The 16,166-nt window shown below is 36.2% G+C and overlaps 2 protein-coding genes across 16 annotated transcripts in view; one reads left to right on the plus strand and one right to left on the minus strand.

The window, feature by feature from the left end:
• aclyb (ATP citrate lyase b) overlaps window positions 1-1,118 on the minus strand; it is a 111,177-nt gene extending 110,059 nt beyond the window's left edge. For all 8 annotated transcript variants that reach the window (XM_087275977.1, XM_087275975.1, XM_087275974.1 and 5 more), the window contains exon 1: window positions 1,065-1,118. The gene's annotated coding sequence lies outside the window, so the exon portion shown is untranslated. The remainder of the gene's footprint in view (window positions 1-1,064) is intronic.
• A 1,164-nt stretch (window positions 1,119-2,282) lies between these two features.
• si:ch211-217a12.1 overlaps window positions 2,283-16,166 on the plus strand; it is a 46,142-nt gene continuing 32,258 nt past the window's right edge. For 5 of the 8 annotated variants that reach the window (XR_015503960.1, XR_015503962.1, XR_015503961.1 and 2 more), the window contains exons 1-5: window positions 2,283-2,360; window positions 9,955-10,129; window positions 12,491-12,580; window positions 12,669-12,777; window positions 14,134-14,267. Coding sequence is in view for 4 of the 8 variants with exons in the window: in XM_087275995.1 (XP_087132121.1) it covers window positions 9,992-10,129; window positions 12,491-12,580; window positions 12,669-12,777; window positions 14,134-14,267 (471 nt within the window). In the remaining 4 variants the exon portion in view is untranslated. Of the gene's footprint in view, window positions 2,361-7,189; window positions 7,278-9,954; window positions 10,130-12,490; window positions 12,581-12,668; window positions 12,778-14,133; window positions 14,268-16,166 lie in introns of those variants that run through there. The other 3 variants (XM_087275997.1, XM_087275996.1, XM_087275998.1) reach the window with 3 other exon arrangements.

A 16,166-nucleotide genomic window follows, 5' to 3' on the forward strand; every position in this document is an offset into this window, starting at 1 on the left:
TGTGGAGTTTGCATGTACTCCCTGTGTTCACGTGGGTTTAAGTTACCCTCACAAGTCCAAAGACATGCGCTATAGGTAAATTGGGTAAGCTAAATTGTTCATAGTGTGTGTGTGTGTGAACGAGAGTGTACAGGTGTGTCCCAGTGATGAGTCGCAAATGGAAGGGCATCTGCTGCGTAAAACACATGCTGGATGAGTTGGCGGTTCATTCCAAAACGAAAAGAAAACGAACACACACACACACACACACACACATACACACACACACACACACACACACATAACATGACATATATGACAATGTACTATATTCTTTACTATATATTATATATTCTTTATCAACAACTAAGGGTGTTTAAATATGGACATTTTGCTAACGAATAGAGAAAATAGAGTGGACAACTGATATTACTATGTTTTACTACTATAGAACTATTTTAAAAACTGCAGAAAACATCTTGAGACATTCTGTTGATTCTCTAGATTTTTCTAAAAAAACTTTTCTAAAACATACATAATCTACTTGTGATGTTCCTTTACGGTTTTGGCACCAAACAAAACCCACCAGGTAGATCAACCACTGGAAATAATCCACGATTCATCAATAATCAGATTATTTATTTATTTTTATCGAGTCAATAACGATCTATGTTAAGTTATTTTCAATTCCGTCAATATAACACCACAGCACAAAACACTTTCCTTAACTTAGACCCACTTAATGGCATTATATGTTTAAACAGCAAAGCAGCATTATGTTTGAACAAGTCAAATATGTTCAGAGTGTGAATCTGGTTCAGTGTCTTCCATGGGTGTGTGGGTGACCTTTTTACTCATGATGAGTAACAACTAACGTTAAGGCAAAACACATAAGTATAATTTCAAGTTAACGTTAATTCTGGAAGATTTATTTTCACTAACAGTATAAGATGATGATAATGATGATATTAAGGTGTCCTAATGGACGCAGCATGGCCCTTTACATGCTTCCAACCCTGTGGGCACATGTATCTGAACAGCATTTCAACTTTAACATGGCACGGCTAAGCAAAGCCAAACCTTACCGGGCAAAACGCTGTTGAGGTCCGCAGCTGTCAAACGTGATTACAGTCCTGTGTGATAAGCTGGCTCGGTGTTTTTCCTCCTATTGTATATCGCTTCCTACTGCCATCTACTGCATCGGAGAGTGTAAATATGTACATACATGACCTTTCCCTCTTCTTTTGACGATCTATTATTTTATCCTTTTATTTTTTATGATATATTTTCTTTGAGTTTGCAGCAATTGATAACAAAATCAAAAATCACAATTAATAGTCTAGTGTATGTCTATAAAAAAATCTAGATGACTGTTTTAATGCTATAAAATGACGTTTTTGAATCAAAATAAATCATATTCGATTTTTTTATGTTGTGTTGGGATAAATACGCCTGAATAGTTCCCTTTTTTCCAGTCATCTTCATAAATTTGAACATATCTACGCGTACTCTTTACTGATTGCCAGATTTACTTTTCTAAATGTTAAATTTTTTCACAAATGCTTTTATCCAAAGCAATTTACAAATGAGGATATTAAGCACTTCAAATGACCAGGGAAGCATAAATAGGCTCCAATAGTATCTGGATGCAGCCTTGATTATGCAAGCCGAACCTGCAAGTCTTGGTCTTTGTATACAGTATGTCAGACAATGCACTCAATGGAGATAGTGATGTCACTGTGAGGGATAAGGTTAGGTGTACGCATTAAAAAGCATTGCATACAGCTCAGCCTTCAACTTAGGTCTGCATCCACACCTCTTATGTAATTGCTATTGTTGGAGAATAAATGTTGATGCTACAGATGCATCCAACATGTTTCATGTGATATATTAAGAAGTCACCAATCTTGAACTTTGCTTCCTTGTTCTGTCTCCCACTAGTATGAACATGAATGTAAGTCGTCTGACTATTAGAGGTCAACCATGTGTATTATATTTAGACATGGTCCATAAGTTTTGGCTGATGTTTGATGTGTAATCTAATATGTATGTTTGTATATTTATGCTGATGGACTACAACATTTGTACAGTTTGTCATGTTCCTCACAACTAAATGTCATCTGAGTCAACATCATGTGTCCACCAAGATCAAATGTCACTCTCTCCTGAGCAGTTACAATCCAAAGTGGCAAATGTCCACTCAGAAATGTCTTGGAAACTTTCCTTGAATAGAACGGAATGAGAGGGGTGGGCATAAACAAGCTCTGATGTCATATATGAACACAAGGTCTTCATGTTGGTGGGGCTGTCCTTGAAACTGAGCATAGAAGAGGTGATTAAAAACTAAGACAGAGATTTAGGACCACAATCGATCAAACAAGGTACTGTGCAATTTAATAAGCGTTTTAACCATATGTTGTTTACATACATCATAAACTTTTTCCTCAGATTTTATAACTAAGGTTTTTTCTCTTTAAATTATATGCAGAAGCTTTGAAAATTATGACAACAATGTTGTCACTGGTTGCCAGATGTAGAATACTCCAGATAATGAATGTAATGTCACTTACTTTGTCAACTGTGATATTAAAGGGATCTAACTTTACGCTTTCAATAAAGTACTTTTTACATCATTTTTATATGAAAGTCATTAAGCAAAATATTGTTTTGTTAGGGGAGCTGTATGTGTCACTGCTTTAATGACAGAGAACCACATTTGTTCTTTCATGAAATCTGTCAGGACACAATTTGATTCGTTGAAAGGTTATTTCAAAATTTATTTTTACTGTATTTCAAAATCCAATGTAAATCACCACCGAAATTGATCATAATTACAAGTAAATTTGCATCCACTACTTCCAGTATATGCGTTGTTTGAGAAGTTTAAGCCAAAAACTCTTTATGGAATCCCATGCAAGATAAATGTATGGTCAAATATGTATAACCCCACCAGTCCTACACCACCCAAACCACTCCAAGCTGGTATCAAACTGGCATCTTTCCGCATGGAAGTCGGTTGCTCTACCAAGGAGGCTAAAGACCATGGCCTCTGGCATCTGTCGCTATAGCACCTTTAGAGGTCAGAGGAGTGAGGTTTACATGCACAGTAATTACTAGCTGACCTCCATTACTTTAACCCCCCTTAACCTCACTCCCATCCAGGTCACAGCCCCAATGTAACCCCGCTGGTCCTACATCACCCAACCCACACCGAGCTGGTATCGAACCGGCAACCTTCCACATGGGAGTCAGTTGCTCTACCAAGGAGGATAAAGACCATGGCCTCTAATGTCTGTCTCTAGAGTATCATTAGAGGTCAGAGGAGTGAGGTTTACCTGCACAGCACTTACTAGCTGGCCTTCGTTACATATACACACTAGACACTATGATTACAAACAAAACTAACACAAACACATTCATACCTATTGCAGAAAAGAAATAGAAGAGGAGAATTAGTGACATGTTGTCTAAAGAAAAGTTATTTTTTCTTTGCATTTCCATAGAACAGTGTCTCTGCTGCTTTAAAGGGGTGGCCCAGGGTACATTTGTAAGGTTTGGTTGTGTTAAGATGCAAAGCAATGAGTGCCCATTTACTGCTCATTGTTTACTAACTTTATTGTGTTATCACTTGATCAATGTTAACCCAACTGATTTAATACTAACCTCATTTTAAATATTACATATAATCTCATTTGTATCATATTGCAGTTTCACTGAATTCTAAGAAAATTTTATGGACACTAATCATCTGTGTTCTGGAGTTTCTTGTGAATGTTTAAGGTGAACATAGTATGGTCCATAACAACTAGCGATGATGTAAATCCTCAAGATGCAAAACCTAACCAAGCAAACCAAATCATCAATTAAACCTTAATTGTTTCTTGGGCAGAGTTATCTATCACTTAACATGATTATACATCAGTTCAGTAATGGATTTGGAGATGTACTTGCATTCTTTGGTGGAGCTATTGATGGAGCAAAGTCTAGTAGTTCAAGTTTGAGGCTCCAAAAGACTGTAGTTGTGTTGACTGGTTTCACGGTGCAACTTAACTTTACTAGACTCTCAAAGTAAAGAAAATAAAGAAGAGTAAAAAGAAGATGGGGTGTTTGAGGCTAGTCTTATCTCATCTTAGGCCGTACTCACACTAGGTACAGTTGCCTTGAAACGGGCAAAAGCACGCTTGTACCCCCTCCCGTCTCCCCTGACGGCCCGCTACAAATGGGCCTCGGCACGCTTACGTCATCGCTGCTGCGCTGTTCAGTAAGAAGCGCTCTCTCACTCAGCAGCACAGTTGAGATTTCTCTAGTTATATCGTTTCAGTCGTTTGTTATGCAGTGACATGCAGTCAAATATTTCGCCAAACAGTCCTTAGGGATGCAGTGACACGCAGTCAGATATTTCGCCAAACAGATCCGCCACTTTTGTCGCTCATAAACAATCATAAAGCTCTCGTGCTGCAGGAATGAGGATGTCTGCTGAAGCCGCGCAGTTGTCGTGCTGTGAGAAGTTTTCGTCTTTAATAAACTACGGCAGTTTGCGTTCACTGAACAGTAAGAATGATTAATAAATCCATATGAAACAGCCCCTTAACAGTCACGTCTCACTTTCAGTTTCGGGCTTTGGCGCGTTTTGCACTCACACACAAGCGTACCATGCCAAAGCCCAAGTGAACCGCGCTCAGGCACACCTCTTCCAACCGGGCCAGGGCCCGCCAAGTGAACCGTGCTTGAGCCCGATTCAGTGCACTCACACTTCTCAAACGATCCAGGAAACGGGCCTGGGCACGGTACGGATGGCATAGTGTGAGTAGGCCCTTAGTCTCTGAGTCCAGCCAGACTGGACCCAGAAAAAAGTCAGCTCTCCTGGAAGCGTAGTAACTCAACTCCTCAACAACTGCATATTTAATTACAATTTTCCTTAAAAATACTACACTTTATGTTATGCTGTAGTATAGAATATTGTAACAAAAAGCATCTTGTATAATTTGATGAAGAAGTGTGTGCATGCAAATATCACTTACCACAGTTCTAAAATGCTGAGACAGTTTGAAAATGCTCTTGGAAAGAGGTTGAAAAGTCTCTTAGAGCCTACTCACACTATGCTATCCGAACCATGACGATGACGTAAGCGTGCCCGGGCCCGAATGTAATGTGAGTGCGGGTCGTCGGGGGAGATGGGAGGGGGTTCAAGCTTTTTTTGGCCCGGTTCAAGGCAACTGTACATAGTGTGAGTACTCATATTATGTGACTTTGGTAAAGGTGTAAGAGCCCTGTGTCTTTTGAAATAACCCATCAGAGGTTACTGTATAGGTCAGAGTCAGCTCTTTATCCCTCAAAACACCAAAAACGTAAATAAAATATATTAACCAATGAGATGTAATTGAATGGTGACACAGTATCACAGTAGAATACTGTTGCCTCACAGCAAGAAGGTCGCTGGTTTGAGCCTTGGCTGGGTCCGTTGGTAATTCTGTGTGGAGTTTGCATGTTCTCTCAGTGTTTGTGTGGGTTTCCTCCGGGTGCTCTGGTTTCCCCCACAGCCCATAGACATGTGTTACAGGTGAATTGGGTAGGCTAAATTGTCCATTGTGTATGAGTGTGAATGAGTGCGTGTGGATGTTTCCCAGAGATGGATTGCGGCTGGAAGGGTATCCGATTTGTAAAAATGTGTAAAAATGGATAAGTTGGCAGTTCATTCCGCTTTAGCGATTCCAGATTACTAAAGGGACTAAGCCAAAAAGAAGAATTGTGTCCTCCTGAGCCTCACATACACCAGTAAACTCTTGCAGCTCTGTAATTGGCCAAAATGCTAAGTTTGACTTTTCGGTGATCAGCTACTTTTCCCTGTTGATCACTTCTGACCTACTTTCTTCTAAATTTGAATTTTACGATCTGATATTCGGGTTTTGAATTTTAGGTTATTGAATTTGATGTTCTGAATTTCTTAATCTTAAAAACTTGATACTGTATTTTTTATAAACTGCTTATCTGTTTCAGCTTACAACGCAAAAAATCTGCAGCTTGAAAATGCGTCTATAAAAAATTTCCTTGAAAAATTCAGTTGTCTTAAATATCAGATGTTCATTAATCAAGTTATGAATTAATCTTCAAATTAAGAAATTTAAATTCAAAACAATTGTAACAACATATAAAAATTTAGATGTTCTAAATTACAATTGTCAATTAATCAAATTAACACAATTCAAATTCAGATTGTTTTGGCATTTTATTAGCTCCATAGTATACCCGCCGGTGATCTACACACACCTCAACTTCTCCACGAATTATGTTCAACATTCTCCAGCCTCCGGTGACTAGACTGTAGCTCTGCACAAGAAGTTTGGCCAGAGGAGAAATGGTCATGGCCAACAGAGCCTGGTTTATCAAGGTTTTTTTTTTTCCTTGACTTTTGTCAATTGGTGAAGTTTGTTCTTTGCCACTGCTTGCTTGGTTTGGGACTTGTGTAGCTGCACATCTTCAGTGTTTGGACTTTTACCAGTTAAAATGAAAAACTACACTGAACTGAACTAAACTGAACTTCAATTCTGAAAACTTTTAAGACAGTTTAAATTTACAAGAACATCTAAGTTAAGCTGCTTTGACACAATATACATTGTAAAAGCGCTACAGAAATAAAGATGAATTGAATTGAAATAAGTGAATTCTAAATCAACAATACATTTTATGAAATACATGCACATGCAAAATAAAAGTGTTTGATTTCAAAATATTCTCACAGTTTCTTAACAGCTCTTAGGTCAATAAAATAAAAACAGTCTCTGTGCAAAAAACATTTTTTTAAGATTTACCCTGAGTCAGGAAAAAAAATGGATATTACAAAACTCTCCTGGTTCTGTAGGATGAATTATTTTCTTTCTTTTCCAAATGGGTTGGCTCCTCATTAATATATATCAATCTCCAAACAGAAGGAAAAAACCCTGACCTGTTCAAAAGGTCAGAAATGCATGATTACATTTAGTCAAGGATACCATTACATCAGATAAGTATGTCCACATACCAGTAAATTAACATGTATCGCAAGTAACGTATAACTCTACAGGCAATATAGGAGCTATATTACTTTCCTTAAAGCTTGTTTATCTGTTCATAGACTGGTTTGATCTTTTCACAGTGACATATAATGGTTGGTCACATGGGCATGCCTGGCAACTGCTGAAGGTGATAAGGCACACACACACAGGTAGAAGGCGGAGAGAAGAGAGTTAGGTTGATAACTCAGGTTGACAGAGGTTAGGAACTAACTCGTCTTCTAACTGGACCTCTTTGCATTCATCAAGGTAATCATGACTTAGTGCATCTGCTATATGCATTTTCTTGTCTGCCTTGTAGCTAACTCTTAGGTTACCTTTGTACTCTAGTAACATCCTAAACAGCCTCAGAGGTGTTTTATGCTTCTTAAAGTTACTTTCAAGTGGTTTGTGGTCGCTTTCCACCATTACTTCTCTGACATATAAATGTTGGTGGAAATTTTCACATCTGTAAACAATCGCAAGTAGTTCCTTCTTGATTTGAGCATGTTGATGTTGGCAATCAGTGAGTGCTCTTTATCCATTCTCTATTTGTCTCTAGTCTTGTAGCAAAACTGCACCCATGCCCTAAGAGCTTGCATCCCATAACGGCATTAAAGGTTTGTTGACATTGTAGAATTTGAGTGTTGGAGCACTCGTTGTTAGAGTTTTCAGTTTCTGAAAACTTTTCTCTTGGTCGCTCACCTGCCTGAGGGGAACACTTACGTCTGACAGACTGGGAATTAACTTGTGTGGTTATGTATTGCAACATTCGCAAAAATCTGAACCACAGTTCTCGCTTTCTCTTCATCAGTTTTCAGTCCTTCTGCTGCAAGTACATTTCCAATTTACAGGTACTTGATTTGCAATGCTCTGATCTGAGGTTTATTTTTGTTTAACGTGAGGCTGTACTCTTATGCCCTTTGGAGGAGTTTTTTTTCTTTCTACTGTAAGTAGAAAATTAGTGTTCATGTTGAATTGCCTTGTTTAAATCTTGTGGGTCCTTTTGCATATTTTGTCACAATGCTACTCACCTAGTCAGTTGGCTCTGTTTGTTTTTTGATTCCATTCATGTCTTCTATTCAGTGCAGTTCAAGTTTTTTTTTCAGCGGAACTGGGACTCTTCATGGAGCATGTACAACAGGCTTTGCTAATGGATCTACATTAATTTGATGATATCCTGGCATGCTTCAAAATATTTTAGAATGTCATCCTCAGGAGAGACATTATGTCTCTATAATGAGGCATCTGGTGTCCAGAGTAAGTAATTAACTTGCAGATGGATTTTAAGAGCTTCTCTTTTATTCATTAGTTTTCTTTTCGACTTAGTTCCTTTATTAATTCAGGGTTGCCACAGCTGAATGAACCGCCAACTTATCCAGCATATGTTTTTACGCAGCAGATGCCCTTCCAGCTGAAACCCATCTCTGGGGAACATCCATACACACTCATTCACACTCATACACTACGGACAATTTAGCCTACCCAATTCAACTGTACCGCATGTCTTTGGACTGTGGGAGAAACCGGAGCACCCGAAGGAAATCCACGCAAACGCAGGGAGAACATGCAAACTCCACACAGAAACGCCAACTGACCCAGCCGAGGCTCAAACTAGCAACCTTTTTGCTGTGAGGCGACAGCACTACCTACTGCGCCACTGCATAGCCCTTCTCTTTTATTTCAAGTGAATTGAATGTTTTCAACAAGAGAACATTACATTTTGCACCTGTATCCAACTTAAATTTAACTTGCTTGTCTCTAATTTTCAACAATTCAGGCCAGTGTTTGTGACCTTTTTGTGTTGTATGGTAGGAGGATTAATATATTTCTGCTTGTTTATCTGAACTTATTATTATTTCATTACATTCCTGTGTTTGTGTTTGCTCAGTCCTGCGCATCTTTTTTAAATGTTTTTGAGAATTTCTGTACATTTTTTGCTAAATAATTCACACACATATATACGTGTATGTGTCTGTGTGTGTGTGTGTTTTTTATATTAATACATGCATACATACATACATACACACACACACACACATATATATATATATATATATATATATATATATATATATATATATATATACACACACACACACACACACACACACACACACAAAAGCTTTAAAAAATGCACTTTGGACCACCCCTTTAAAGGATTCTGGTTTAGCATATGTCCCATCGTGGTGCGAAGCTTCAGGTCTCAGGGGGTCACTAGTGGGTCGTAAGACTAGCCCTCCATGCAGAGACTGATCTGTCACTGGGGTCTTTGCTGTAATCTGTCTCACAGAAATTTGTGGTTTTTTAAATATATTTATTTATTTATTTTATTTATGCAGGAATTTATAGATTTACTAATTTATTTGAATATTTGCGTATTTATTTATTTATTTATTCATTGTTTTTGCAAGTATGGAGAACAAAACCTGCAAAACAATAAATAAATAAAAAATGCAAACTTATTAATAAATAAGTAAATAAATCCACAAATTCTTCCATAAATAAAATGAGTAGATAAATACGCAAATAAATGAATACATTTTTAAAAAATCCACAATTTCCTGCATATATATATATATATATATATATATATATATATATATATATATATATATATATATATATATATATATATATATATATATATATATATATATATATATATATATATATATAGTCCCACGGCACACCACCAACAATTACTTTTTATAATGAATTTAAAGTTTTCATTATGACTACAATGAATTATTTTTAATTGTTGTAAAACCTTTTTCACAAACTTGATAACAATCACAGAAAAAAAAATGTCCCTGACTGTCACTGCCACTGACAAATGGGAAGGGGGATGGGCGAAAAGAAGGGGGGGGGGGGTTGACAGCATGACGCCACTGATTAATGCTATTTTGTTTTAGTATTGAGTGTTTTTTTTTTCTGTTATCTGTAGGTTTATACCAGAATTACTGTGAATACAGGGAGAAACTATGACTGAGAATGGGTGTGAGTATCATGAGAGAGTGTTGACGGTGGACACTATGAACCCAAACATTAAGCGATTGGAATATGCTGTACGGGGTCCCATAGTCCAGAGAGCAGTTCAGATCGATAAAGAACTCAAGATGGTGAGTATCAGCTTACGTACAAATACATTTATTGAAGTTGTATAGACTCAAAAACAGTGGGAAGTAATCAAATGATGTTTAAATAGTACATTTTAAAAGTTGATGAAACACAGGTTTAGGTGTTTGTAAATATTATTTGTAATTAATCACAGAAATTTTCACAGTCATTGTTTTTTAACCAACTTCGGATTTGTATTTCTTTTTTTCTCCCAAAATAAAACATTTTTCAACTTTTTCAAATGCATGTGATCAGCCACAAATATGCATTTTTATTGGCAAACATAGGGTTTCCTCTGATGTAGGCTGTTTGTAAATCTGGCCCTATGTTTCACATTTTTGTTTCATATAGAAAGCTAACATCTTACGAGTTATGTTTGTTGGCTATCCACGGCCAGCTTTTTACAGATGACAATCTCTTATCTACTGCAAACACACATTCTCTGCTCGACTTCACTTGCTTCTTACATTTTGTATATAGTTTACGCATACATATCTCAAGTGATTATTAAAACAAAACCCTTAACGCTGTGTTAAAAATAGAATATGTTTTATTTTAAAATATGGAACAATTATAATGCAATGTCATACTGTTTAGCATGTAACTTTTAAATGACTTGAAAAAAAACATGAAAAACATTTAGATCATTAGTCTTATCTTCCGAACTATTTAATACACATCAGTGACATACAGTACACAGCATAAATCAAACATATTCTTCCATTTCTCTTCATGTGTACAGTGAAACCACTTGGAAGAGAATTGTCAGAAGAGGTTTGCACAATAGTGGACAAGTTACAAGAGCACTAATCATGGCAGAAAAAAAAGTTAAAAAATTTTTTAATAAAATAAACTTTTGACAAGTTGTCTGAAATAATCATAACCTTTCATTTTAAAATGTAATCTAAATATGACTAATTTTTACAGCACTCAACCTGCAGTTGTAAAATGAAAAATTGCTGTTTACACAAAATGTCATATGTCCATGATGTTAGGAATTCATAGATGTAATGCAAACTCACGATGCAGATGATGGCACCCTTATTTTATAGAAATTGCTGACATTTTAAAATTCTTAAGAAAATACAAAATATATTTGAATACAAATTTTGCCATCTACTTACCAATTGTAATATCATTAATTAAGGAATGATGTATAATGGGACATTGACCTATTAGAAACACAACGCAATGCTGAAGTAATGCCTAAGGACTTGTTATTGGTAAAATAGTGTAAAATAAAATAAAGCATAGAAAATATATTAGACATATAGATGTAATCATACATTTAGATGTAACTTGACAAAGTAAAAGCAAAAAATGGGTAATAAATTACACTAGTTTTTTCATTGTATATCCCACTGCTCTTACACAAAGTACAAAAGTTGAATATGCCTTTTACTCATAAATTTAAATGGAATGGTACACCTCAGGTGGCCTTCATTCTTCTTATACTACTCTTACCAATTTGTTCAAATTGTTACCACATTTTTTCACATCATTCAGATGTTGTATTGTAAGACATTTGTTGGGATTGTGTCTTCAAACAGCCTGTTGTTTTAATTTTATTTTTTGTAAACTCTGAAATAGCTGAAATCATTATAGTGAGATGTCGAATAAAAACATGGTATTTGTGACACTTATTTGCTAACACCCTGAATTGTGTTTTGCTATATAAAAATGTCTTAAAAATAAAATAAAAAAATAATAAATATTAGGGTGGCACGGTGGCTCAGTGGTTAGCACGGTCTCCTCACAGCAATAAGGTTGCTGTTTCGAGTCCTGGCTGGACCAGTTGGCATTTCTGTGTGGAGTTTGCGTGTACCTGTGTTGGCGTGGGTTTCCTGTGGGTGCTTCGGTTTCCCCCACAGTCCAAAGACATGAACTATAAGTGAATTGGATGGATTAAATTGTCTGTGTGTGTGTGTGTGTGTGTGTGTGTGTGTGTGTGTGTGTGTGTGTGTGTGTGTGTGTGTGTGTGTGTGTGTGTGTGTGTGTGTGTGTGTGTGTGTGTGTGTGTGTGTGAATGTTATTGTGTATGGAGGTTTCCCAGTACTGGGTTGCAGCTGGAAGGGCATCTGCTGTGTAAAACAAATGCTGAATAAGTTGGTGGTTTACTCTACTGTGGCAACCCCTGATAAATAGGGGACTAAACCAAAGGAAAATGAATGGATAACAAATATTTATAATTTTTTATAATATTATCATTATTATAATCTAAAATGCAATATACAAAGTAAGATAACTTATTATTAATTTATAGAAAAGTTTTTAAATTATATTCTGCATTCTCTCTCTTGTTTCTTTGTCTCCTCTCTTTTTCTTTCTTCCATTCCCGCTGTCTTTGTGCTAAATCAACATAGGGCATAAAAAAACCATTTACAGAAGTCATTAAAGCCAACATCGGTGACTGCCATGCAATGGGCCAGAAACCCATTACCTTCTTCAGACAGGTGTGTTTTTGAGCTATTGTGCATGTCTTGCTATTTTCTGAGCAGTAGTGTTTGTACATACAGTGTGTATGCTTTATATATTTGTCAGGTGTTGGCATTGTGCTCTTATCCAGATCTTCTTGAAGACAACAAATTTCCAGAAGATGCCAAAAGTAGAGCACAGCGCATTCTACAAGCTTGTGGTGGAGGAAGCCTTGGTACTGGAAAATGTTTTAATTAGATTTACATTACTAAGTAAACATGTATTTAAAAAAAAAAAAAATTTTTATATATATATATATATATATATATATATATATGTATATGTATATGTATATATATATATATATATATATATATATATATATATATATATATATATATATATATATATATATATATATATATATATATATATATATATATGTGTGTGTGTGTGTGTGTGTGTGTGTGTGTATGGGTACATACATATACACTTGTTTTTCTTCTTGCAGTGGAAGTTAAATGGTCCCATCAAACATTCTTCAAAAAGTCTTCTTTTTTTTATTAGGTAGTTGTTTGATTAAACATTACAATTCATTACAATCACAACTAAAACTTTAATTGGAATACTAAACAATAAAGTGAAAGCTAAACTTTTAGTCTTAACTTATATAATCTTAATCCAATTAAGTTATAGTTGTTTAACTTAATAATTTCAGTGTGTGTGCTTAAACCATGAACCTCTTGTTTGACCCAATTGGGAAACAATACAGATTTGGGAATAATAGAAAAAAGGCTAAATAATGATTTAAAAAAAATAATAACATATTGATTTAATTACTTGTTTGTATATCTTTAAGTGTGTAAAAGCAGTTATGATTCAGATGTATTTACTTAATGTTAACTTATTTGAAATACCAAACAGGACTCCTGTAATGTACAAGACTCTGCAGCTGCAAAATTGGTGCGACTACAAGTTAGACCATTTTCTGTCCAGACCAGATTTTTGTGTTTGTTTTTTGTTTGTTAAACTTTTCATTTATTGATCTACTTGTTTTGTTATTTCCATTTCCATCAGGTATTACCATAAGATTGTCATTATCTAGATGATTTATATATCTTCCTTCTATATCACTTCCTACTCTGGAATTTATTTTAATTTTCTTTGCATATTACACATGGGTTATACCGATAAACAATAATCCAACATCTCATCATAATGAACATGCACTGTATTGATATGGTGGGTACTTCAAAAAAAACATGGGTAATTGTTTATTTGAATTTTAAGAATACTCACATTGTTTTTACAGTGATGTTCATCACAGCGCCAAATACTTGGGAGACTTAATTATTTTGCTTAATAGCTAAAATATTCACATTTTCACATTTTAATCCGATCAATAATACATGTTAAATGCATTTTTTCTCATAATTTATAGGGTTGTTGTATATAACTGTGCAGTGGGACCTAATTTTAAACTCTAACTAAAGGAGACCTTTTAAAGTTACTATTAAAATATTTAGATTGTGTTTAATAATAAGTTAAAAAGTGTTTAAGTTTAGCCATTTTTTTCCCCCTGATCTTTCAGGTGCTTACAGTACTAGTCAGGGAATTGAAATGATTCGACAGGATGTTGCACGCTACATTGAACGACGTGATGGAGGAATTGCATGTGATCCTGACAACATTTATCTCTCAACAGGAGCCAGTGATGCAATTGTGGTAAGCAAATATAACAAATATACAAAATAAATAAATAAATAAAAAAAAGACTAAGCTTAATGTTAAATAGGATTCACTTTGTCAATGGCTCATTTTATAGTGTAACATTGATTACTATACTAACCTTTTAATAATCAATCTTGTGTGTTTAATAGTTTAAGGACAACTTTGATGAAAGCTTGTGATCCACTTAAAATATTGATTACAGTATTTATAAATATTTTTTACATAATAACAGCTATAGTTAAATGCACCAGCAAATACACAGATGACCCAACACCAATACTTTGGCCATACACTGGCCACCCACTGAAGCTAAGCAGGGCTGCGTCCAATCAGTACCTGGGTGAGAAAACACATGGGAAAGCTATGTTGCTGCCAGAAGTGGTGTTGGTTAACCAGCCGGGGGCGCTCAACCTGTGGTCTATTCAATTATGTTCATTTCTTATGTTATGTTTATTTCTGTAGTTTTACAATGTAGATTGTGTCAAAGCTGCTGTACAGAAATGATTATAGTAGGTTGAAACCATGTCAGTTCAGTTTTCAGTGTGAAGTTCAGTTTAGATCAGTTAAGTGGGGTTTAATGTTCACTGCTAGGGTTTAAACACTTTTAATCTATGCATTTACTAAACTATCGATGCACAGCTGCACAAGTCCCGAACCATGCAAGCCAGCCGCGACAGCAGCGAGAAAAAAACCTCACGGAGTTTTCACTTAAGTGAAGAACTTAAAAAACCTTGAGAGAAACCAGGCTCAGTTTGGCACAACCGTTTCTCCAATGGCCAAACGTCTTGTGCAGAACTGCAGTTTAGGTGCCGGAGACTGGAAAGCCGGAGAAGCTGCAGGTGGGAGTAGTCACCAGCTGGTGTACAGGCTGGCCCTTCATGATCAATGCGAGGACTCGTCTGTCACTGACCGAGGTCCTGGCTCTATGTGGTTACTAAAAATCCCAGGATGTCTTTCAAATAAAAAAAAGAGAGTAACCCCAGCATCCTGGTCAAATTTGCCCAGTGGCCTCTGTCCAACATAGCCTCCTAATCATTCCCATATCACAATTGGCTTCATCACTCGGTCTCCTCTATGCCGATCAGCTGGTATATGGTGTGCAGCCTGGCACAATATGCCGTCACGTCATCCAAGTCGATGCTGCATAGTGGTGGTGGATGAGGAGATTCCCCCTAAAAATGTGAAGAGTGCTTTGAGTGTCCCGAAAAGCGCCATATAAGTATAAGGAATTATTATTGTCATTATTAATATTATCATTATTATATACTCTGTCTAGACTCATATACAAAGTCCTGATTACGGATGTCCAACCATTTATCTAGGACTATCCATATCTTGACAGATGTCTTAAGACTGATTCCTAACAAGGCTCCAGTGATCCAGTGACCTACTCAGACCTGCAGCTTCTCCACAACAGACTTTTATCATTCTGAGGATCAGCTGTGTGAAAAACTCAGATACAGGTGCTGGGACAAATTCAAAAACAATGGTGACTGCATTTTTATTGATGTTCAGGGGCAGTGATCAACAGTTTAAGGGCCAGAAAGTCAATGAAATTTGAGGCAAGAGAGAAAGCAAAACTTGAAGCTGAAGCTTGAGGCTGAAGAGTCAACATACCGTGATGCCTTAGAGCCAACGAAGCTTGTGCTCCTTTTTTTATCATGTGATTGCTTTGTTCTGTTTACCCGCCCATTTGTCAGTTTCCACCAGTGTCTAACCCCTGTGTCCAATCAGTTAATCATGTCCTGTGTATTAAAGTCCTGAGTTTTTAGTCCAGCAACCTGTATTATACGTCTTCCTGAGCTGTCTTCCTGTGTGTTCCTGCGAGCAATTCCAGTGTTCCTTGTATTTATTTACAAACTGAACACTCACGTGTTTTCAACATTCCTGCGA

Source organism: Danio rerio, chromosome 12, assembly GCF_052040795.2.
Source record: "Danio rerio strain M-AB ecotype USA chromosome 12, GRCz13ab, whole genome shotgun sequence".
NCBI lineage: Eukaryota > Metazoa > Chordata > Actinopteri > Cypriniformes > Danionidae > Danio > Danio rerio.